The sequence below is a fragment of the Carcharhinus amblyrhynchos genome, chromosome 18, assembly GCF_965287045.1.
Source record: "Carcharhinus amblyrhynchos chromosome 18, sCarAmb.v2.hapA, whole genome shotgun sequence".
Classification (NCBI taxonomy): Eukaryota; Metazoa; Chordata; class Chondrichthyes; order Carcharhiniformes; family Carcharhinidae; genus Carcharhinus; species Carcharhinus amblyrhynchos.
Genome location: NC_137341.1, coordinates 7,218,252 through 7,242,466, shown reverse-complemented (window position 1 = coordinate 7,242,466; position 24,215 = coordinate 7,218,252). Strand labels below are relative to the sequence as shown.

General features: G+C 42.6%; 1 protein-coding gene across 1 annotated transcript in view; it reads right to left on the bottom strand.

Annotated features, from left to right (window-relative positions):
- The window catches only part of pemt (phosphatidylethanolamine N-methyltransferase), a 107,374-nt gene extending 98,599 nt beyond the window's left edge, over positions 1 to 8,775 (bottom strand). Inside the window, exons 1-2 of the mRNA XM_080206302.1 lie at positions 8,598 to 8,775; positions 1,731 to 1,838 (exon numbers count right to left, since the gene is read on the bottom strand). Coding sequence (XP_080062428.1) covers positions 1,731 to 1,823 — 93 coding nt within the window. The 5' untranslated portion in view covers positions 1,824 to 1,838; positions 8,598 to 8,775. The remainder of the gene's footprint in view (positions 1 to 1,730; positions 1,839 to 8,597) is intronic.
- Positions 8,776 to 24,215: the final 15,440 nt, after the last annotated feature.

Sequence of the window (24,215 nt, the reverse complement as noted above, 5' to 3'; positions counted from 1 at the left end):
TAGATGTGATGCCTTCCATGGGGAAATCTTTATCAAAAATATAAGCTTTTAAACTTGTAAATAAAATTCTTGAAAATAAAATTGAAAGCAAAATAAGAATGGATCACTCTGTCACAAACAGCACATTTCAAGTAAAAGTCATAAGGTATCTAATCAGCTCTTGCCAATCTTTAAAAATCATTAATTACTGCACTGTTAATGAAAGAGTAGTCAGCATCATGTTCTTCACAAATGCTTCAGTATAGTGCGCCTTCCCTTCTTCACATTATGAACAAGTACTGAAAAACAATGCACACACATCCATCAGTGTGAAAGGAAATACTGTACTGTTTATTGCATTGTAAAGTGCATCTTTTTATAATTCATTTTTTCATTATTTCTCTTCACAGACCACCTGCATAAGGAACTTATCAATACTTCTATACATTTTCCTCCTCATTTTAACACTGTCAGCAAAGTAAACTGGATCTGAGCAAGTCCAGCATCTATAGCGTAAGTGGAAGTGCTACGTTAAGAACTCCTCTGATGGTGTTCATGGGGATCTTAAAAAATCCAATACAAGAAAATTATCACTTTCTTTCCCCAAAATCTTTCAGTAATGATTAATTTTGATTTTACGTTTTCTTTATTTCAATTCATGTTTTTTATATTGACTTATTTAAATTTTTGCCTCAGCAGTTGATTTTTCCATGACTTTTTTTTGCATAGTAAAAGTCATGAACGTAGCCCAATCCATCATGCAAACCAGCCTCCCGTCCATTGGTTCTGTCTACACTTCCTGCTGCCTCGGTAAAGCAGCCAGCATAATTAAGGACCCCACGCATCCCGTACATACTCTCTTCCACCTTGTTCCGTCAGGACAAAGGTGCGAAAGTTTGAGGTTACATACCAACCAACTCAAGAACAGCTTCTTCCCTGCTGCCATCAGACTTTTGAATGGACTAAGTTGCTCTTTCTCTACAACCTAGCTATGACTGTAACACTACATTCTCCACTCTCTCCTTTCCTTCTCTATGAATGGTATGCTTTGTCAGTATTACAATAAGAAACAATACTTTTCACTGTATAGTAATACATGTGACAATAATAAATCAAAAAGGCTGCAGGAGATTCTAAGCAAAGCCACGGTAGGCTTATACAGGGCCTGAAAATTTATGTATTTGCTGAGACCATAAAATTATTCGACCTAGCTTTCAGCCTCTGGGAGCAGAACAGATACAAAGAAGAGCTCCAGAGAGATGACAGGAAGAAGTTATTGAAGGGATTCGAAAGTTGGGAACGATTACAAAAGGTTGTGTGTATTTATTATTCAATAAACTCTATTTTCAGAGGTTAATGCTGGGGTGGTGTGGAACCAGCAGAAATATTTGAAGAACTCCATGAATGTCACTTTTTCAGGGGTCAGATTGGTCACCTCTGTGTTTGTTCATTTTTTGCTTTTTACTGAATTTATATCAAACTGGAACTTTAAGATTTTGAGTATTTTTCAATAAATCTGATGTCTCCGCCGATCAGCATCCCTTACATGCCAAGGTCCTATTTGACACTTAGTGAGAATATCCACCTGGTCTATTTTTATGCTATTTTGTAGATAGATTTCTATTGCTCTCAGGGGGATATTTGGGTGGAGACTTTTGGAACAAATCCACTCTTGACAAAAGGTATGAAAATACATCAAACAGAGAATGCAGTAAATATGCAGAACAGTATAAGCAACATCCAATACTCACAATATTCCAGAACAATGGGTTGAAAGCAACAGCCAGGACAGCGATATTAAACTTTAAGTCTGTCCAATCGAAGTAGCCAAAAATATTGTCCATTATGGAAAGATCAATCTGAAAGAAACATTTTTATATTTCTATTTTTGACAAATTCAAATAAGACTCACGCAGCTTTTAGCTGTTTAATGTTATTTTACTAGATAGGAAGGCCATTGAACTGTCCCAAATGATCTACTTGGTTCAACTTCAAACGCCAGTCAGAAAGCGCAGCAAGAACACAGACAGGCATAATTCCCTGCCTGAGCCTCGGCACCCCTGGACATGGGACAGGGAAAATGTAATGGTTCCGATTGCTGATCACCATCTGGCGACCCGGACTCATCAAATGAATAAAGAATTGACAGTGATGTCTTCCACAGTTAAATAATCAGTCGAAGCTAACATATAAATGACCAAGTGGAAGAGGCATTGCCAGTTTTAGAACGGCACTCTCTCTGGTCAATGCTCTGATGAGAGTAGATGGATTTTTTAATAAAAAGGAAAGCAATGCCTGCAATGGTGAATGAAAAAAAACACAAGCATAATATTATAGATGATAAAAATGTGTCAACACAGCCTGTAAGTACGTATTACTGTGGGAGAAGAAAGTCAAGTTTAATTAAAAACAGTTATGGTTTGGAAATGTAAACTGTAATTCTCCAAACTATTAAGCAAATTATAGTGATTGCTTCACAAACTTTACTTTCGCAAATATGGAACATAGCAATAGTGACAACAAACACATGGTTTGACCATTAGCTGGAAGCTAGCACTTCAACTTTATTTTACTGGCTCTGTGAAATATTGTGAAATTGATGGCCACAACTCTTAAAAAGTATGAGAAAATGAATACAATCTTTGTTAATTAGACTCACAATCATTGAAGAAATTACTCACTGCAGTGTTTAACAGTGAGTCAAGAATAGTCATGTGACACATGCCAATTGTTTTGTGATATGTACAATATATTTCAACATAGCTGTATCAGAGTGGGTGGTAAATGCAGAAAACAGTTGTACCTTGCAATTCTGAAAACTTAATCTGCAGAATTATTCAGAGATAAAATTAAAACTCAAAAAGCAATGCCTTGACTGGCTGGAAAATAAACAGTATGGTGTGGATTTCCCTCTATGTGTCAGATGCACAAGAGTCAAAAGGAACGTAGAAATAGGAGTGTGGCATTTGGCCCGACAAGCCCGCTTTGCTATTCAAGGGAAGATGATGGTGCATTGTCACTGGACGAGTAATCCAGAAACACAGGTTCAAATCCTGCCATGGCAAATGATGGAATCTGAATTCAATAAAAATCTGGAATTAACAGTCTAATTGTGGAATTTTTAAAGGATAGGCTTGCAGATCAGAAAGATACAGACACACAAGAACTTCACTGCGAAGGTTTTTGTTTTACAGGCTGTCAGGATAGACTGCCCATTTGCCCAAGCAAACGCATGATGATGCCATAGGACATCACGTGATTGGTTGCTTAATGTGCTCTTGTTCCAACTAGGAGCAACATGAGTGTACAGTACTACTGATGACCATGAAACCGTTGTTGACTGTCGTAAAAACCCATCTAGTTCACTGATGTCTTTTAGGGAAGGATATCTTCTGTCCTTATCTGGTCTGGCCTACATGTGACTCCAGAGCCACAGCAATGTGGTTGGCTCTTAAATGCCCTCTGATATGGCCTAGCAAGCCACTCAGTTCAAGGGCGATTCGGGAAGGGCAATGAATGCTGGCCCAGCCAGTGATGCTCACATGCAATGATTTAAAAAAATTCAAGACAGATTATGGCTGAACATCTACCTCTGCACCATTTTCCCTCACTATCCATTACATTGGGGTGGCACAGTGTTAAAGTTAGCAAGTTAAAGTGGCCACTCACCTGACGAAGGAACATCGTTCCGAAAGCTAGTGACGCTTACTACCAAATAAACCTGTTTGACTTTAACCTGGTGTTGTGGGACTTCTTACTCTTGATACACCAGCCAGGGGAAACATCGTTAATTGGCTGCCAAGACTCATGGATGGATGATAAATAGTGCCATGGTCATTATCCCATCAATTGCCACCCATCTATCAGGATGTACCCAACAGTTGGACATAACAACATGACTGAAAGAGTATAGAAGTCATAATATTCAGAACATAGCATGTTATCATAAGGGGGGGGGTCACCTGTCAGGTTCTTACCCTTAGAAGCTAACCACGGATCTACAAAGCTGAGAGAGTTGGTAACTCCTTAGTGTCAAGGAGTTGTGGCAGCTACCAGGGAATCTTACACACAAAAAACCTGGATATTGAGTGAGCAGAAGGACTTTAAGTCGATGAAGGGGTCCAAGGTAGGAGTTGGAGTCTTTCTGGCAACGAGGGTTGCAGCCGACAGCATCCTGAACCTGAAAGGAACTTGCTAACTGGGAAATGGCTAAAGCTCTTTGAATCCAAGATGCCAAGTCTGCAGGGAAACTAATGGCATCCTGTACACAAAACAGAACATTACTTATAGCCTCGAATATATATTTGTGCTGCTGACAGACGGATCTCTTGCTGAGTCCGGGAAAGTGCCTGAGACAGAAACATTAAGTGATGGTTACATTCACAGATTATGACTCCCAGATCTGGCCATCCCCACTATCGAGAAATCCTTCCTGTCTGGCCCTGTTAGAATTTTTTAGCTTTTATGAGATCCCCCCTAATTTTTCTAAACTCCTGTGAATATAATGCGAACCAACTCATTCTCTCCGCAGTCCTGCCATTCCAGGAATTAGCCTGGTAAACATTATCTGCACTCCCTCTATAGCAAGAATATCCTTCCTCAGATAAGGAAACCAAAACTGCACATGATATTCCAGATGTGGCCTCACCACAGCCCTGTATAATTGCAGCAAGACATTCCTGTTCCTGTACTTGAATCCTCTCATTACGAAGGCCAAATTACCATTTGCCTTCTTTACTGTCTGCTGCACCTGCGTGCTTACCTTCAGCAACTGGTGTACGAGGACACCCTGGTTTCATTCCACATTCCCTTCTCTCAATGTAAAGCCGTTCAGATAATAATCTGCCTCCTATTTGTGCCACCAAAATGAATAACCTCACATTTATCCTCATTATACTGTATCTGCCATGCAATTGCCCACGCACTCAGCTTGTCCAAATCACACTGAAGTATCTCTGCAACGTCCTCACAGCTCACCCTCCCACCAGCTTTGTGTCATTTGCAAATTTGGAGATATGCATTTAGTTCCCTTATCTAAATCGTGAATATATATTGTGAATACTTGGGGTCCTAGCACTGGTCACTGCAGGAACTAAGTAGTCACTGCCTGCCATTCAGAAAAAGTTTATTTCTACTTTTTGTTTCCTGTCTGCCAACCAATTTCTAGCCATCTGAATATAGTACCCCCATTCCCACATGCTTTAGTTTTACACAGTAACCTCTTATTGGGACTTTGTCAAAAGCGTTCCGAAAATCCAAATAAACTATATCCACTGACTTGCACTCATCAACTCTACTAATTACATATACAGACGGCTTCCAGTAGATTTGTCGAGCATGATTTTCCTTTTGAAAATTGATGCTGACTCTGTCTGATTTTCCCACTGTTTTCCAAGCTCTCTGCTACAAAACTGTTGATAATAATTTAGAATTTTCTCTATTACCAGGAACCACCCTGCGCGTATCGCATTTCTGACACCTGAGACACCAAAACAAGATTTGAATGGAGCAGCTGCTGATTTCTATGATAAAAGCAAATTACTGCGGATGCTGGAATCTGAAACCAAAAGAGAAAATGCTGGAAAATCTCAGCAGGTCTGACAGCAGCTTTAAGGAAAGAAAAAAGGCTGACGTGTCAAGTCCAGATGACCCTTTGTCAAAGCTTTGTCCACCCTTCCACCCTAAACTCTCCCATCTCAGCCTTGGTGCAGCATTTGCTACTGGCACTAGAGTGAGTTATGCAAGATCCCAGAGAAGGTGAAAACAACATCAACTGATCTGAAGAGTCATGGAAAATGACTTTTGACAAAGTTCACCAGGCACTCACCACTTTACAGTCGTAAAACTGAACATTCTAAATTCTCACTGGCGGCGAACTTAAATTGGAGGACGAACATAATTCTGGTGGGGTGGCCTTTTAATTAGCATGTTTGAGATGCTAATGAGTGCAAATCATGGAATCCGTACAATGAAGGCTATGCGGCCCATTGAGCCTGCACCGACAACAATCCCACTGAGGCCCTATCCCTGTAACCCTAATTTAGCATCAGCAGCCACCTAACCTGCCCATCTTTGGACTGAGAGTGGGAACCGGAGCACCCAGAGGAAATCCACATCGACATGGGGAGAATGTGCAAACTCCACAGAGACAGTGACCCGAGGACGGAATTGAACCCAGGTCCCTGGCGCTGTGAGGCAGCAGAGCTAACCACTGTGCTACTGTGCCTCTCCTGGGTTCCCAAGATTGTTTGTCAGTTAACTTGACTCGCCTTTGTTCAGTCAAAGGCAGGAGGAAAAAATTCAACTCTCCACCAGCAGGGATTACACCAAATTAAGCAGCCCTGCCCACCACGAATCCCACCACTGGCAGCAGCAGAAAATCACAACCTACATTTGTGGTTAACTATAGCACGTGTTACAAGTGGAATACTTTGAAAATAATGGTTTCTACTTTCGATCACATTAAAAATGATAAGTGGATGTGTACCCAATATCATTAAATGAATAAAATATTTACAAAAGTAACACGCTAAAACACAGAAGGATTTCAGAAAATGAAAGACAAGTAGAGGAATGAGATTAGGCTTCAGCTCAGCACAGGGCGATGGAAGGATTTGATGGGCCAAGTGACCAATTTTTATGCCGTAACATTTCATGATTCAATATGAATCATAAAAATAGAGTTAATCTATAATTGCAGCTGCTGGTATCTTAAGAATAGAACATAATTCAAGGAAGCTGTACAGGGTTGAGAGAAGTGTGAAAATCAGAAACAAATTACCAGCCAGAGGATTCCAGGAATGCTCTATTAAAAGATGACGATGTGAACAAAGACATGATAAGAGCAAAGACCTTGTGGACAACTTGTTACAGACACATTACACGAGAGGCTCAGTTACTTGTGATGTTCAGATCAAGGATTGCAAAGTTCTGAGAACATGATCCGTACAACAGCACAGTTTGTACACCGCCAGAGAAAAAAGGGATAATCGGGGAACATTCTATCTTTGTTGGTGAATCATCGTGGTGATAAGCATCAGTATAAAATAATTGCACTTTGCATCTGTAAACACACTGTAGTATATAGGAAAGCTTGATTTATATGGATTCTAAATGATGGCACAATGATACAGCAGATAATTGAAATTGAGCTTTCTTAGGAGACACAGCAGCACTTAATTCTTTTAAGCAAATGATCAGATTTGAGCGAATAAACATTAAATGTGCTTAGATGTGATTAATTTTTGACTTGCAAATTGCAGTCCTTCTTCAGGTGTTATTGTTGCCAACTTTGCGTTCAATGTTAAAGCTTTACATAGAAGTACAAGTGACTTACGAATTTCTGAAGAACAGAACTCACAACCCCAAAATAGATAAATGCATTCCATCCCCACGAAGAGCAAGATCCACTTTTATTTACCTGCTATTTCTATTTTCAACGTGATTAATTAATTTTTAATTTTTCATGAAGTGTGGCCATTGATGACAGGCCAGCATTTGTTACCAATCCTTAACTGTCCTTGAACTGAGTGGCTTGCTGGGGCAATTCAGAGGGACGCTACGTTAAACGCATCAAAATTGAATATTGTCCAACTGTCATTGCATCATAAGATCATTGATCGTTCTGACTGTTCATTTTTGTCTCTTGATTATATACACACAGTATACCGTGCCTCATGCATGCTTTTGACTTGATAGCTTCAGATAATGAAAGCTGAAAAATCCCTACTTTTGAGGAGTGTGAGCTGAGCATATTACTTTATTCAACAAATGAGTGTAATTCTCATCAAACAATTAGAAATCCTTGTTAAAATAAAATCAACATAGAATCCCCACAGTGCAGAAGCAGGCTATTCGGTCCACCAATACTGGCAGAATACCCCACCCAGACACTATCCACGTAACCTCACATACTTAACTCCTCTAATCCCGTCAACCTAGCCATCTTGGGATACAAAGGGGCAATTTAGCATGGCCAATCCATCTAAACTTTCACATCTTTGAACACTACAGGGCAATTTAGCATGGGCAATCATCTGGGGCAGCATGGTGGCACAGTGGTTAGCACTGCTGCCTTACAACGCCAGGCACCCGGGTTCAATTCTCGGCTTGGGTCACTATCTGTGCAGAGTCTGCACATTCTCCCCACGTATGCATGGGCTTTCTCTGGGTGCTCCGGTTTCCTCCCACAGCCCAAAAGACGTGCTGGTTAGGTGTTACTGGTCGTGCTAAATCCTCCCTTAGTGTACCCGAACAGGGGCCGGAGTGTGGCAACTAGTGGATTTTCACAATAACTTCATGGCGGTGGGAATGTAAGCCTACTTGTGACCCTAATAAAACAAATAGATAACTACAGGTGGGCAGGTTGGGGAATTAAGTGGAATTTAACTGCACTCTAGGACAACAGGTTGTCCCTACACGCCCTGTGAGTTCAAGGGGTTGTGGGAGAGGGGGTGCTGATTGAAGGCGCTCTCTGCCCCTCCCCGGGAACAGTTGGAAAGGGGTACAGCGGCGGGCGGAGCACATTTAACGGTGCAACAGAAGGGGGGGGGGGGGGGCAGGAAACCATAGCAACCATATAGGCCTGCACAGGCTGGCTGCCGAGTGAGAAGCGATACCTTGCGGTAATCCAGGTTGGCAAAGCCTCCGCAACACTCCACGATGAAATCGCTGGCAGCCCTGCCGTCTCCGGGCCTGGTGTATGTCGGGTGCACGGCTCGGTTCGCCGGGATATTCCCTCCGCCTCCGCCACCTCCGCACGGCCAACGGTAACCGCCGTCTGCCAGGCAGCGAGCGCCGGTGTGCGCATGTGCGCGCGCTCTGCACTCTGGGAGATGTAGTCCCAGGCTGGCTCAGGACCACCTGCTGAAGCACATCATGATGGGGAGATGCTGGTGTTGCATTGGGGTAAACCCGGTAAGAAGTTTCGCAACACCATGTTAAAGTCCAACAGGTTTATTTGGTAGTAAACGCTTTCGTTTACTACCCCTGACGAAGGGGCAAACCCCGAAAGCTAGTGGGTTTACTATCAAAGAAACTTGTTGGACTTCAACCTGCTGTTGTCAGGACATCACAGCAGGCAAGCTCCCCTGTGGAGAAACACTGCAAACCCAACAGTGTGCAAACCTTACAGTGCAAAACCGACTCTGTACAAACCTTACACTACAAACACTGCTGTGTGCAAATCCAACACTGTGAAAACCTTACATTGCAAACCCTACTCTGCAAATCCTACTCTGTGCAAACCTTACTCTACAAATCCTACTCTGTGCAAACCTTACTCTACAAATCCTACTCTGTGCAAACCTTACTCTACAAACCCAATACTGTGCAAACCTTACACTGCAAAGACTACTCTGTGCAAACCCTGCACTGCAAACCCAACTCTGTGCAAGCCTCACACTGCAAAGCCAACACTGCAAATCTTACAATGTGCAAACCTAACATTGATCAAACCTAACACTGCAAACTCGACACTGTGCAAACCCAAGTCCAGAGATAATCTGGTTCAGTGATGTTGATTAAGAAATGCTGGTCAGGTCATACCAAAACAACTCTCCTGTTCTTGGAATAATCATCACAGAAGAATCATAAGCATTCCTACACTGCAGAAGAAGGCCATTTGGTCCATCGAGCCCGCACTGACAATAGTCCCAGCCAAATTACCTATCCCAGTAAACCCATGTTTTTACCCTGCTAATCCCCCTGCCACTCGGGCAATTTATCAAGGCCAATCGACCTAACCCGCATATCTTTAGATTTTGGGAGGAAACCAGAGCACCCAGAGGAAACCCACGCAGACACGTGGAGAACTTGCAAACTCCACACAGATAGTGACCCGGCTTGTGAGGCAACAGTGCTAACCACTGTGCTGCCCTTAAATAATATCAAATATTAGTGGTCAGATTTAACTAAATAAGGATATTTTACCTATTCTTGCAAATCAACTTTGTTTTCAACACACAAGAAACTTGTTACAAAAACATCAGTGAGGATTTGGGCCTGTTTTCAAAAATCGACCATACTTTGCTCAAAATGTTCAGGGTCAAACTTCCATCCTTTATTTCGGAGTGATTACTATCTGTGTGCCTGTAGCTGACCTTTGTGTATAACTTTGCATTTGTGTTCAGGCCAGTGACATTTTCAACCGCCGAGAGATTTAATATACTACCACCTGCTTCGGATGTCATGTCCCACATTTATTATTTTGGTGGTTATTTGAGCTGATCAGTTTGCCCAGGGCGATTTGCACTAGCTCATCTGTGCCAATGATGTTGATTGAAGGAAAATTGTGGCCAGAACAGAAATTAGTATACAAAAATTGGCAAAATGCTGCAGATACAGAAAATACGGGAAGAAGTCAGCAGGTCTGGTAGCATCTGTCAGGAAAGAAACCAGAAATTAGTAAACTCGTTCCTCTTGTCCAATACGTCCTATGGGATCTTTCCACTTGAGCAGGGCCTTAATTCAACACCTTGTCATCCACTGACTCTGTCTACACTTCCAACTGCCTCGGAAAAGCAGCCAGCGTAATCAAGGACCCCGTGCACTCCGAACACTGTCTTCCACATTCTTCCATCAGGAAAAAGATATGAAAGTCTGAGGTCACATACTAACAGACTCAAGAGCAGCTTCTTCCCTGCTGCCATCCGACTTTCGAAAGGTCCTATCACATGTTAAGGTATTTTTCTCTTCACCTTCCCTCTAGCTGCAACACCATGGACGGAGTTTTACCAGCACTTCCGTCCAAGGTTCGTGCAATCCTGTCCAACGGAGAATGCCATTCTCCAAGCCTCGCCCGCCCCTAGAATCAGGGTGGGCGCGCTGGTAAAATTCCGGCAAACGTTCTGCACCCTACCCTTTTCCTCTTCCTCCATGTACTTCATGAGCGGTATGTTTTGCCTGTATCGCGTGCTTTTTTGGCTGTACCCCAAGACGTGACAATAAAATCAAATCAAAAAGTTAACAAAGTCTTAACAATGCAGGACTTCTTTCGGATTCGTTTGAAGTGTCAACCTAGACTATTAACTCAATTTCTATAGTTGGACTTAATCCTGCAAGTTTTTATAGACAGTATATTTACAAAGGTAGATGACCACCTCCTTATAAACTTAAGATAAAAACTTTATCAAGTTTCTCTAATCAGCTTCTTTTCAATCGACAAGGAGTTTGTCGTACCAAATTAGCAAGACTTCATGTCTGGTTTCAAAAGAGCAAAAAGATTCAGGGTCAAATTTTTTCACCCCATTTGCAAACGATCAGTATTTGTGTGCCTGGAACTGGTCTTTGTACCCAGCTTTATGTACAAAGCAGCTTTGTGTTTGTGTACAGACCAGTGAAGTTTTCTATTTTCAGTTATTGTCACCTGCGGAGCTTATTTCATTTGGATTGTGTCCATAACTAGTTATTTTGCACAGTTTATTGTGCCTATTAGCAACACTTGTTTTTCTAGCTCTTATTAAGTGTGTGCAGCTCAATAGCTGGAGGTTGGCTGCACTGGCAAAATATACATTGTTAAAATTCCAGAGGATGCTTTGTAGTCTTGGAAAGCAACGATCAAAGGGAAGATAAACTTAATGTGGATTTACCTCACAGGTTAAACATTTCTGGCTGTGCCATTTCAACATGTACACATTTGACTGTGCTAAACAGGATAGACTTTAAACTGGCCTTTCAACTCAGGCTGGGCATCCATGAGACACTGTGAACATAAGAACATAAGAAACAGGAGCAGGAGTAGGCCATCTAGCCCTTAGAGCCTGCCCCACCATTCAATAAGATCATGGCTGATCTGAAGTGAATCAGTTCCACTTTCCCGCCTGATCCCCATAACCCTTACCCTTATCTATCAGAAATCTATCTACCCGCGACTTTAACATATTCAACGAGGTAGCCTCCACCACTTCAATGGACAGGGAATTCCAGAGATTCACCACCCTTTGAGTGAAGAAGTTCCTCCTCAACTCCGTTCTAAATTGCGCCCCCCCCCGCCACTTATTTTGAGGCTGTGCCCTCTAGTTCTGGTTTCCTTTCTGAGCAGAAAGAATCTCTCTACCTCTACCCTATCTAGCCCCTTCATTATCTTGTAAGTCTCTATAAGATCCCTCCTCAGCCTTATAAGCTCCAACGAGTACAGGCCCAGTCTATTTAATCTTTCCTCATAAGCTAACCCCCTCATCTCCGGTATCAACCTGGTGAACCTTCTCTGTGCTCCCTCCAAAGGCCAATATGTCCTTTTTTGCAGGTCATCAGCAGCAGAATCGTACTCCACCACAATCTTTAACATCATGGCCAGACATAAATCCCACTTTATCACCAAGTAAGAGGGTCAATTTTGGTTCAATGAAGAGTTCTGAAGGGCCATTCCAGAAGCAGCCATACCTAAAAATCAACCTGGTGAAACCACAACACGGGACTACTTGCGGCAAGTAACGGGCAAAGCTAAGTAATTCCACAACCAATAGATCAAATCTGAGCTCTGCAGTCCTGCCACATCCAGCCATGAATGGTGGTGGACAATTAAACAACTCACTGGAGGAGGAGGCTCCACAAATATCCCCAATCTCAGTGATGGAGGAGCCCAGCACATCAGTGCAAAAGACAAGGCTGAAGCATCGGCAACAATCTTCAGCCAGAAGTGGGTGATCCACCTTGACCTCGCCCGGAGGTCCTCAGCATCACAGATCTCAATGTTCAGCCAGTTTGATGCACTGAAGGAATGGCTGAAGGCACTGGGTACAGCAAAAGCTGTGGGTCCTAACAATTTTCTGGTAATAATGAGAAAAGTCATAGAGGTTTACAGCATGGAAACAGGCCCTTCAACCCAATTTGTCCATGCCGCCCTTTTTATTTTAAAACCCATAAGCTAATCACAATTATCCGTATTTGGCCCATAATCCTCTATACCCATTTTACCCATGTAACTATCTAAATGCTTTTTAAAAGACAAAATTGTACCCACCTTTACTACTACCTCTGGCATCTTGTTCCAGACACTCACCACGCTCTGTGTGAAACAATTGCCCCTCTGGATACATTTGTATCTCTCCCCTCTCACCTTAAACCTATGCCCTCCAGTTTTCGACTCCCCTACCTTTGGGAAAAGATATTGACCATCTGGCTGATCTATGCCCCTCATTATTTTATAGACCCCTATAAAATCACCCCTCAGCCTCCTACACTCCAGAGAAAAAAGTCCCAGTCTATCCCGCCTCTCCTTATAACTCGATCCATCAAGTCCCAGTAGCACCCTAGTAAATCTTTTCTGAGGTCTTTCTAGTTTAATAATATCCTCCCTATAATAGGGTGACCAGAATTGCACACAGTATTCCAAGTGTGGCTTTACTAATGTCTTGTACAACTTCAACAAGACATTCCAACTCCTGTATTCAATGTTCTGACCAATGAAACCAAGCAACCTGAATGCCTTCTTCACCACTCTGTCCACCTGTGACTCCACTTTCAAGGAGCTATGAACATGTACCCCTAAATCTCTTTGTTCTGTAACTCTCCCCAGTGCCCTACCACTAACTGAGTAAGTCCTACCCTGGTTCAATCTACCAAAATGCATCACTTTGCATTTGTCTAAATTAAACTCCATCTGCCATTCGTCAGCCAACTGGCCCAAATGATCCCGTTGCAATTGGAGATAACTTTAACAGAATCCCAACAATACAGAAAAAGGCCATTTGGCCATCAAGTCTGTACAGACCACAATCCCACCCAGGCCCTATCCCTGTAACCCCACATATTTACCCTGCTAATCTCCCTGACACTCAGGAGCAATTTAGCATGGCCAATTCACCTAACCCACCCATCTTTGGACTGTGGGAGGAAACCGGATTACCTGGAGGAAACCCACATAGACACAGGGAGAACATGCAAACCACACAGACAGTGACCCAAGCTGGAATTGAACCCGGGTCCTTGGTGGTGTGAAGCAGCAGTGCTAACCACTGTGCCACCCATCTTTCTTCACTGTCCACTATGCCACCAATCTTAGTGTCATCTGCAAACTTACTAACCATGCCTCCTATATTCTCATCCAATCATTAATATAAATGACAAATAACAGTGGACCCTGAGGCACACCTCTGGTCACAGGCCTCCAGTTTGAAAAACACCTCTCTACAACCACCCTCTGGCTTCTGTCAAGAAGCCAATTTTTTTATCCATTTCGATACCTCACTTGGAATCCCGTGAGATTTAACTTTATGCAATAACTTACCATGCGGTACCTTGTCAAAGGCCTTGCTAAAGTCCATGTAGACAACATCAACTGCACTGCCTTCATTTACCTTTTGGTTACCCATTCAAAAAACACAATCAAATTTGTGAGACAGATTTTCCACTCTCAAAGCTATGCTGACTATCCCTCATCAGTCCTTGCGTCCCTAAATGCCTGTAGATCCTGTCTCAACAATTTACCCACCACAGAAGTGAGGTTCATCGGCCTGTAGTTCCCAGGCTTTTCCCTGCAGCCCTTTTTAAACAAACACACAACATTTGCCACTCTCCAATCTCCAGGCACCTCACCCGTGTCTATCCATGATTCAAATATCTCGGCTAGGGACCCGCAGTTTCCTCCCTAGCCTTTCACAATGTGGTGGGATACACTTCGTCAGGTCCTGGGGATTTATCTACCTTGATACACTTTAAGACTTCCAGCACCTCCTTCTCTGTAATATGTACACTCCTCAAGACATCACTATTTATTTCCCCAAGTTTCCTCACATCCATGCTTTTCTCAAGAATAAATACTGATGAGAAATATTCATTTAGAATCTCACCCATCTCTTGTGGATCCACACATAGATACCTTGTTGATCCTTAAGAGGCACCACTCTCTCCCTTATTACTCTTTTGCCCTTTGAGTATTTGTAGCTCTTTGGATTCTCCTTTATCTGCCAAAACAAACTCGTGTCCCCTTTTTGCCCTCCTGATTTCTCTCTCAATGCTACTCATACACCCACTACGCTCTTCAAGGGATTCACTTGATCTCAGTTGCCTCTGCACGTCATGTGCTTCTTTCTTCTTCTTGACCAGGGCCTCAATATCCCGAGTCATCCACGGTTCCCTACTTCTGCCAGCCTTGAATGTCATGGAGAGGTGGTTATGCTGTCTGTTGGTGACGATGGCCAATATTTTTGGGTATGCTTTTTGCCTCTTAGCAGACCAAGACTGAATGTTTTTGAGGTCTTACTGCATGTGAACACCGACCTTTGGTTTACTTGAGGGACTGCAAGTGAAGCTGCACACTATAAGGATGTTCTTTATAGAGGGTGTGCAGTATAAGTTTTGCAAGCTGATTCCTGGGGTCGCAGGACTGTCATATGAGGAGAGATTGAGTCAGTTAGGAAAAGTAAGCAGGGATCGCATTGAAACGTAAAAAATTCTAGAAGGATTACTTAGATTGGATTCAGAAAAAATGTTCCTGATGATGGGGGAGTCCAGAACTGGGGGCCATAGTTTGAGGATAAGGGGTAAACCTTTTAGGACTGAAGTGAGGAGAAATTTCTTCACCTAGAAAGTGGCAAATCTGTGGAATTCACGACCACAGAAAATAGTTCTTTCTTTCAGCAATTTAAAGTTTATTCCAACTAGCCGCAGAAAGTAGTTCAGGCCAAAACATTGTTTGATTCCAAGAAGAAATTAGACATAGTTCTCGGGGCTAAAGTGATCAAGGGATATGAGGGGGAGGGGAAATCAGGATATTCAATTTGCTGATCAACTATGATCATAATGAATGGCAAAGCAGGCTTGAATGGCCTAATCCTGCTTCTATTTTCTATGTGTCTATGTTTATCCTGCTATCATCCAATGACAGAGAGAAGATTATTGAAGCAACTGACGACAATTGGGCCTAGGATATTATCAGCTATGGTTCCCTGAGGAACACAACAAGAATTTTTACAATCTCAGAATATCCCAAAGTGCTTTGCAGCCAATAAAGTCCTTTCGAAAAATGATAATGTGGTAAGAGGATCAACTAATTTGCAAACAACAAGGTGACAACGACCCAGATAATCTGTGTTGGTGACGTTGATAGAGCGTCAAATGTTGGACATTTTTAATAAAACTTGCTATTCTTTTGAAGAAACACCAGAAGGCCGTCCTCTGTTTTCATTTGAATAGAACCAAGGGATCACTTACCAGCACCTGAGGGCCAGTGTGTGATTGGTTTAACATCTCATCAAAAAGCGATGCCTTTGACAATGCAGCAGTTCTTCAATCAGTCGGCATTTTGTGCTGGGGTCTCTGGAGTGAAACTTGACCTTGTGACTCAGAGGTAGAGTGGTCCCAGGGAGCTACCGCTGACAAGAGTTGACGTGTTGCATGCAGCTCTGGCCAGCTATTTGGAACGCACTGCAGGTAGATAGAAGTAAATATTTGTTGGGAATTGAAGGTTATGGCAGAACTTTCTGCCAAAGTGATCAGCAGGTGCAAAAATCCACCCCTCTGGACAGCATGCAAGCTAACTGGCAGCATCCCACTCAGGTGCCATTTTCTTGGAGTCAGGATGCAGTGGTCGATTTGATTTTGATTTATTATTGTCACATGTATTGGGATATAAGGAAAAGTATTGCTTCTTGCGTGCTATACAAAGCATGCCGTACATAGAGAAGGAAAGCAGAGAGTGCAGAATGTAGTGTTGGAAGAGTTAGAGTTTTAAAAGCATAAAACAAGAGTAAAAGATAAAATTGAAAAATATGCTGGGCACACCTTGCAAGAAGTTGCCACACTCTGGGATCAAGAAGATCAATTGAAGTTAGTTAAATAGCCATTTACAGACCACTCCCACCACCATGTTAAAGGTTGTATTAGTTGACTGGAGATGCCCGGTGTGGTGATCATAATGCAATTGATATAAATTTATATTTTTTTATGTTTGAGGGGAAAGTTTAAAATTCTGCTTTATTCTGCAGGCGGTCTCAAAAGAAATATTCAGCCATCAAGAAGGAGAAATTGTGTGAAATTTTACAAGCCTGTCCATCCAAATTTCGCACAATCCCACCCAAGGCCAACGGAGAATGCCGTTCTCCGAGCCGGCAAAATTCCAGCCATTGAGTCGGCATTGGCATCCCAATGTTTCAAAATTTATATTGCCAACAGTTCATCAGAAACAATTATTTACACTGACCATGATCCATTAAAATTTCTGAGAAGTTTAAAGATAAAAACGCAAAACTGTTTAGATGGAGCTTATTGTTACACCCATTTAATTTAAAAATAATACACATGGTAGGGAAAGAGAACGTGATTGCAAACAGTTTATTATGGACTATGATATGGAAAAGGATGGCACATTCAACATTGGAAAAGAAAGACTGAACTGCACTATACTACTGTTAAATTTGTATGTTTAGATATATACCTCATAGAGTACTAACAGTGTGAATAAACTTTAGAAAAATGAAGCCAGCTTTTCACATTGTTGGTTCATTTTTTTGAAGGGAGAGTGTGATGAGAATATTGCAATGGATGTGAATATATATAGTTTTATATTAAAGGAGATTATCTAAACTTCAGCTTTATTCTGCAGGCAGCTGAGGTATCTGGAAAACATTTAGCACAAGTGTTGTAAAGTAATTCTATTTCAGCTAGGAATTTGTTACTTTTATAGAGCTAATAGGCTTTTGTTTACACAAAAGATTCCTTGGGAAGTTGATTGACAGGGTCGTGTGATAATGTGGGTCTTGTAGCTGAGAGAAAGAAGCTTTTGCAGTTTGGAATTTTAGTTCAAGCTGGGAACTGTTTTGAACAGTAAGAAGTCTCACAACACCAGTTTAAAGTCCAAAAGGTTTATTTGGTAGCAAAAGCCACTAGCGCTGCCCTTTTGTCGGGAAAGTGGGAGTTCTGTTCACAAATAGGTCGTATAAAGACACAAACTCAATTCACAAAATAATGGTTGGAATGCGAGTCTTTACAGGTAATCAAGTCTTAAAGGTACAGACAATGTGCTTTGAAGATAGAGAGTTTCTACAAGTTGCTTTGAGACTCATTTTCTCTCTGAAAGCTTCAGGACTGTGTTCACTCATTATCGCAAGTATATTTATGGTTGCTGACTGTGGCATTTACAGTGACCAATGCAATACACAACCCTGCCACAGCAGTCTCTGCAAGACGTGCTGGACCGTCAATGGATGCCATTATCTCGTGAGAACACCATCCATCAAATACACTGTACATACTATTATGACTCGGCCAACATTGTATACCTAATGCGCTGCAGGAAAGGGTGTCCACATTGGTGAGACCAAGCAAATGTTACGACAACAGATGAATGGACACCGTTTGACAATCACCAGTCAGGAGTGTTCCCTTCCTGTTGGGGAACACTTCAGCAGTCCCAGGCATTCAGCCTCCAATCTTCGGGTAAGCGTTCTCCAAGGCAGCCTTCACGGCAATGCAGAATCGCTGAGCAGAAACTGATAGCCAAGTTCCACATGAGGATGGCCTCAAACAAAATCTTGCGTTCATGTCATACGGCTTGCCTGGGCTTGCAAAATCTTACTAACTGTCCTGGCTAGAGACAGTTCAAACCTCTTTAACCTGTGACTAAACCTCTCTCCACTCACATTGTCTTCATCTGTGAAGACTTGATTACCTGTTAAGACTCACATTCCAACCATTACTTTATAATTGAGTTTGTGTCTATATATGCCCTATTTGTGAAACAAATCCTGCACTCACCTGATGACGGAGCAGCACTCCGAAAACTCGTGCTACCAAATAAAGTTGTTGGACTTTAACCTGGTGATGTGAGACTACTTACACTGCATTTACACCTCTAAGAGAAATGTTGCTTATTTGGAACTGAAACAATGATAAATTAGAAATTAAAGTTGTTTCCTTTCATTTTTAGATATTGTTCAACTGTTAATAGTTAAGCTGCTTCATTTTGTTAGAGTTATATTTAAACTGTGTCATTAAATAAAATTTGTTTCTATTATAAAAGACCCCTAATTTGTCGGTGGAATTACTCATGGAGCGAAACATCCTATCCTCACATTTATGCCAAAATAGAAATATGTCGTGGTCCAGTCTGGGGGTCTGGTCCAGGATCTTAACATCTGCTAGGTCAGTGTTCCAGGAAGGCATATGAGGTTCTATATCCACAATGATGGCTCAGCTGCTGTAGCTGTTTTTGTGTCTCTTTGGAACTTCAGAGCCACAGGGACCGCATCTCTTTTTCTCTTAGCTGAAATGACAGACTGCAGCTCCTTCTATTTCGGAGGTTTCCTATTGGCCATCCAGCTTTAAGAGCCTGCCCACAGTCCTTAACTGCATGGTAAACCTGTCCTCTGACCATGAGTCGACCTGTGCAAATCGCAGCTGATTATCTATTCCCCACAAAAATCGACATCAGGAACCCCATTTGACGTCAGCATTGAGGTCCCAACCCAAAAGCAAATATATGCTCTGTCTGTTTTCCTTGACAGAGCATAGAATCCCTACAATGCAGAAAGAGGCCATTAGGCCCATCAGGTCTGCACCAACCCTTCGACAGGGCATTCCAACCCTGCCCTCACCCCATGCATATACCCCAGTAATCCCCCTAACTTGGGACACTAAGGGGCAACTTAGCATGGCGAATACTCCTAACCTGCACATCTTTGGACTGTGGGAGGAAACCGGGGCACCCAGAGGAAACCCACGCAGAAACAGAGAGAACGTGCAAACTCCACACAGACAGTATCCCAAGGCCGGAATTGAACCCAGGTGCTGTGAGGCAACGGTGCTAACCACTGTGCCACCGTGCTGTCCTGGATTTAAAAAAACCATAGAATCCCTACAGTTCAGAAAGAGGCTATTCAACCCATCGAGTCTGCACTGACAACAATCCCACCCAGACCCTATCTCCGTATCCCCACGTATTTACCCACTAATCCCTCTAACCTACGTATCCCAGGACACTAAGAGGCAATTTAACTTGGCCAATCCACCTAACCCGCACATGTTTGGACTGTGGGAGGAAACCGGAGCATCCGGAGGAAACCCACGCAGACACAGGGAGAATGTGCAAACTCTGCACAGTAGTGACCCGAGCCGGGAATCGAACACGGGTCCATGGAACTGTGAAGCAGCAGTGCTAACCACTGTGCTACCATGCCGCCCCCAAATTTAATAATTTAATCTTTTTACTTATCTTACACTTCTTGACATTCTTCATCATTGTTACAGTAGTTTCGTAAGGTTCCAGAAGTACTCATATGGATTTAATATTTATTATAAGTGCATAAATTTATTTTCCAGGCACTTGATTCTTTTTATTATTATCCCAGTTGTTTTTGTGATTTTAAAAATTCCAATTGTACACTTGTGTTGGTAAATGAAGAACCAATATCAAAATTGCCAGCGATTTATGGTGTTGATACACCAGTGAGACATTTGCCCTGTTTGTATAAGCAGAAAAAATTCAATGCAGACCTGATTGTCCAGATTGAACATGTGGAAAATTGAGTTCATATTGCAGACCAACTTAAATTTTATATTCTGTGGTTGGGTCAGAAATTGGCAGTGATGTGCATCAGGCTCTTTAATGGTCTAGTTTACATCATGTCTGCTTTTCAACCCACGATAAAATGTGCACATTTCTGATCTCCAGCAATGGTCGGGTAAAGGTGTAAGATTTTCCACACAGTTAGCTGTTTTTCCATTCAATTTGCCTGAAATAAGGACAGCCTAAATTGCAGAATTTCAGATGCAAATTATGCTCAGCCCAAATCGACTTGGAAACAGGTTTTATCATTGGTAAATCCCTACAGTACACAAGGAGGCCATTCGGCCCATCGAATCTTCACCTATTCCCCAATAAAGCATTTTAACCAGGCCAAACCCCTGCCCTCTCCCAGAAGTCTCTCATATGGGTGGCACAGTGGTTAGCACTGCTGTCTCACAGAGCCAGCAACCCAGGTTCGACTCCCAGCTTGGGTCACTGTCTGTGCGGAGTTTGCACATTCGCCCTGTGTCGGCATGGGTTTCCTCCAGGTGCTTCGGTTTCTTCCCGCAGTTCAAAAGACTTGCTAGTTAGGTGCATTGGCCATGCTAAATTCTCTCTGTGTACCCGAACAGGTGCCAGAGAGTGGGCAACTAGAGGATTTTCACAATAACTTCATTGCAGTGTTAATGTAAGCCTACACTTATTAGTGACACTAATAAATAAAATTCTAATTCACCTAACCTTACACATCTTGGGACACTAAAGGGCAAATTAGTAAATCCACCTAACCTGCACATATTTGGGCTGTGGGAGGAAACTGGAGCACCCAAAAGAAACCCACGCAGACACAGGGAGAACATGTAAACTCCACACAGTCACCCAAGGCCAGAATCGAACACCAGTCCCTGGCACTGCTGGCAGCGGTGCTAACCATTGTGCCATCGTACCGCCCACGACTTACATGAACTTCTGCACTAGTTTACATGCCGTTGTGTTAGAATGATGTGGACAATCATCAGGCAAGACTGTTCCCTTCCTGTTAGCGAACACTTCAGCAGTCACGGGCATTCAGCCTCTGATCTTCGGGTAAGCATTCTCCAAGGCAGCCTTCACGACACACGACAGCGCAGAGCCGCTGAGCAGAGATTGATAGCCAAGTTCCGCACGCATGACAGGGCAGCCTCAACCGGGATCTTGGGTTCATGTCACATTATCTGTAACCCCCATGACTTGCCTGAAATTGTAACATCTCACTGTCCTGTCTGGAGACAATACACACCTCTTTAACCTCTGCCTAATGCTCTCTCCACTCACATTGTTTGCATCTTTAAGACTTGAATAGCAGGTTAGCTGTAAGGACTTCCATTCTAATCAGTATTCTGTAAACTGTGTGCCTCTTTATGCCCTTCTCTGATCAGAACCTTCCACACACCTGATGAAGGAACAGTGTTTCCGAAAGCTTGTGGGTTTACTATCAAATAAACTGGTTGGACTTTAACCTGGTGTTGTGAGACTTTTTACTGCGTTGTGCTAGAAGCCAGTACTACCCTCAAAACTGACCAGGCTCCCAGGATGTGGGTGGCACAGTGGTTAGCACTGCTGTCTCACAGCACCAAGGGCCCAGGTTCAATTCCCGACTTGGGTCACTATCTCTGTGGAGTTTGCACGTTCACCCCGCGTCTGCATGGTTTCCTCTGGCTGCTCCGGTTTCCTCCCAAAGTCCAAAGCGTGCTGGTTAGGTGCATTGGCCATGCTAAATTGACCCTTATTGTCAGGAAGATTAACAAGGCTAAATGCATGGGGTAATGAGGATAAGGCCTGGGTGGGATTGTGGTTGGTGCAGGCTCAATGAACAGACTGACCTCCTCCTGCACTGTAGGGAGTCTATGATTCTATGATGAATTAATTACCTGTTAGAAGCTTCGACTAATTTTATTTGTTTGTCTGCCTTTGAGCTGTAAACGTTAAGCTGGATCTTCTGGGCGTAATGTTGTGTTTTACAAGTTTTGATTGCATTTTTATTTAATTTACGATTTTATTTAATCTGACTATTGTACCATGATATAATTGGAAACTACTTCTGTATATCTTAAAAAGCTTTCAGTCATTTAAAATTGGGTTGTTCACTGACACAGAAATTTAAAATGTTTTTGTGATAATCCCACATTGACAAGGTTCTTAAATGTATAAAGAGAAGTTGTCGTTAAAGCATACATGTCCACCAATCACTGAAAGTGGCACGTAGCACAGTGGTTAGCACTGCTGCTTCACAGCTCCAGGGTCCTGGGTTCGATTCCCGGTTTGGGTCACTGTCTGTGTGGAGTTTGCACATTCTCCTCGTGTCTGCAGGGGTTTCCTCCCACAGTCCAAAGATGTGCGGGTTAGGTTGATTGGCCATGCTAAGAAATTGCCCCTTAGTGTCTCGGGATGCGTCGGTTAGAGGGATTAGTGGGTATAATATGTAGGGTTATGGGGGTAGGGCCTGGGTGGGATTGTGTTCAGTGCAGACTCGATGGGCCAAAGGGCCTCTTTCTGCACTGTAGGGTTCTATGATTCTATGAAAGTGGCAACGCGGATGGGGGGTTAAGATAGACAAGAAGGTTTACGGCATGTTTGCCTTCATTGGTCGGGACATTGAGTATAAAAATTGGCAGGTCATGCTGCAGCTGTACAGAACCTCAGTTAGGCCTCATTTAGAATATTGTGTACAATTCTGGTCACCACACTGCCAGAAGGATGTAGATGCTTTGGCAAGGGTGCAGAAGAGGTTTGCCAGGATGTTACCTGGTATGGAGATTATTAGCTACGAGGAGAGGTTGGATAAACTCAGTTTGTTCTCACTGGGACGACAGAGGTTGAGGGATGACCCAATAGAGGTCTACAAGATTATGAGTGGCATGGACAGAGTGGATTGTCAGATGCTCTTTCCTAGGGTAGAAAAGTCAAATTCTAGGGGACATAGGTTTAAGGTGCACGGGGAAAAGTTTAGAGGAGATTTTTACACAGATGGTAGTGAATGTTTGGAACGTGTTGCATGGGGAAGTGGTGGACGTAGGTACAATAGCCACAATTAAGGAACAGCTAGATGAATATATGAATAGGTTGTGAATGGAAGGATACGGACTTGATAAATACGTACGGTTTTAGTTCAGGCAGGCATCATGATCGGTGCAGGCTTGGAGGGCCAAAGGGCCTGTTCCTGTGCTGTACTGTTCTTTGTTCAAAAACGTTAATCTTTAACATGCTGCTGAATAACGCTGATTCAAGGCAGATTTTTCATCTGGCAATATGCAAATAAAATTGACTGGAAACTCCCAGAAAACAATATTTCTCAAACTGGTGTTTGTTTGGGCACAGTTTACTCCCGGTTGCATTCAGCATGGAAACTCTACCCAGTATTTTTAAATGATAATGTTATTGTTTCAATAAAATTTAATAAGGCAAAAATACAAGCGAGGAAAGAAAGTGTAATCCAATATGTGCTTAATCCTCATTTTAAGCATATGACCGGACTGTGGTCTTAGATTGCATTAAATTAAATCCTGATCATGACAGCAAGGGTCAGTGTGACAATGACAATCTGACAATAGCCATAAATGTTTTATGAAGTTAACAAGATCCTCAGATTACTCATTTTGCACAGTGTTTTATTTTCCAAACTTCTTTCCTTTCCCCCTGAGGGGGTGAATCATGCTGAAACAGTTCCGTGAGCTCTGAGAGTCTCCCACACTTTGTCCAGATAGCCTTTGTGCGTGTTGGAGTCTAGACGCTGTTTCCAATTTTAAGTCTGCAA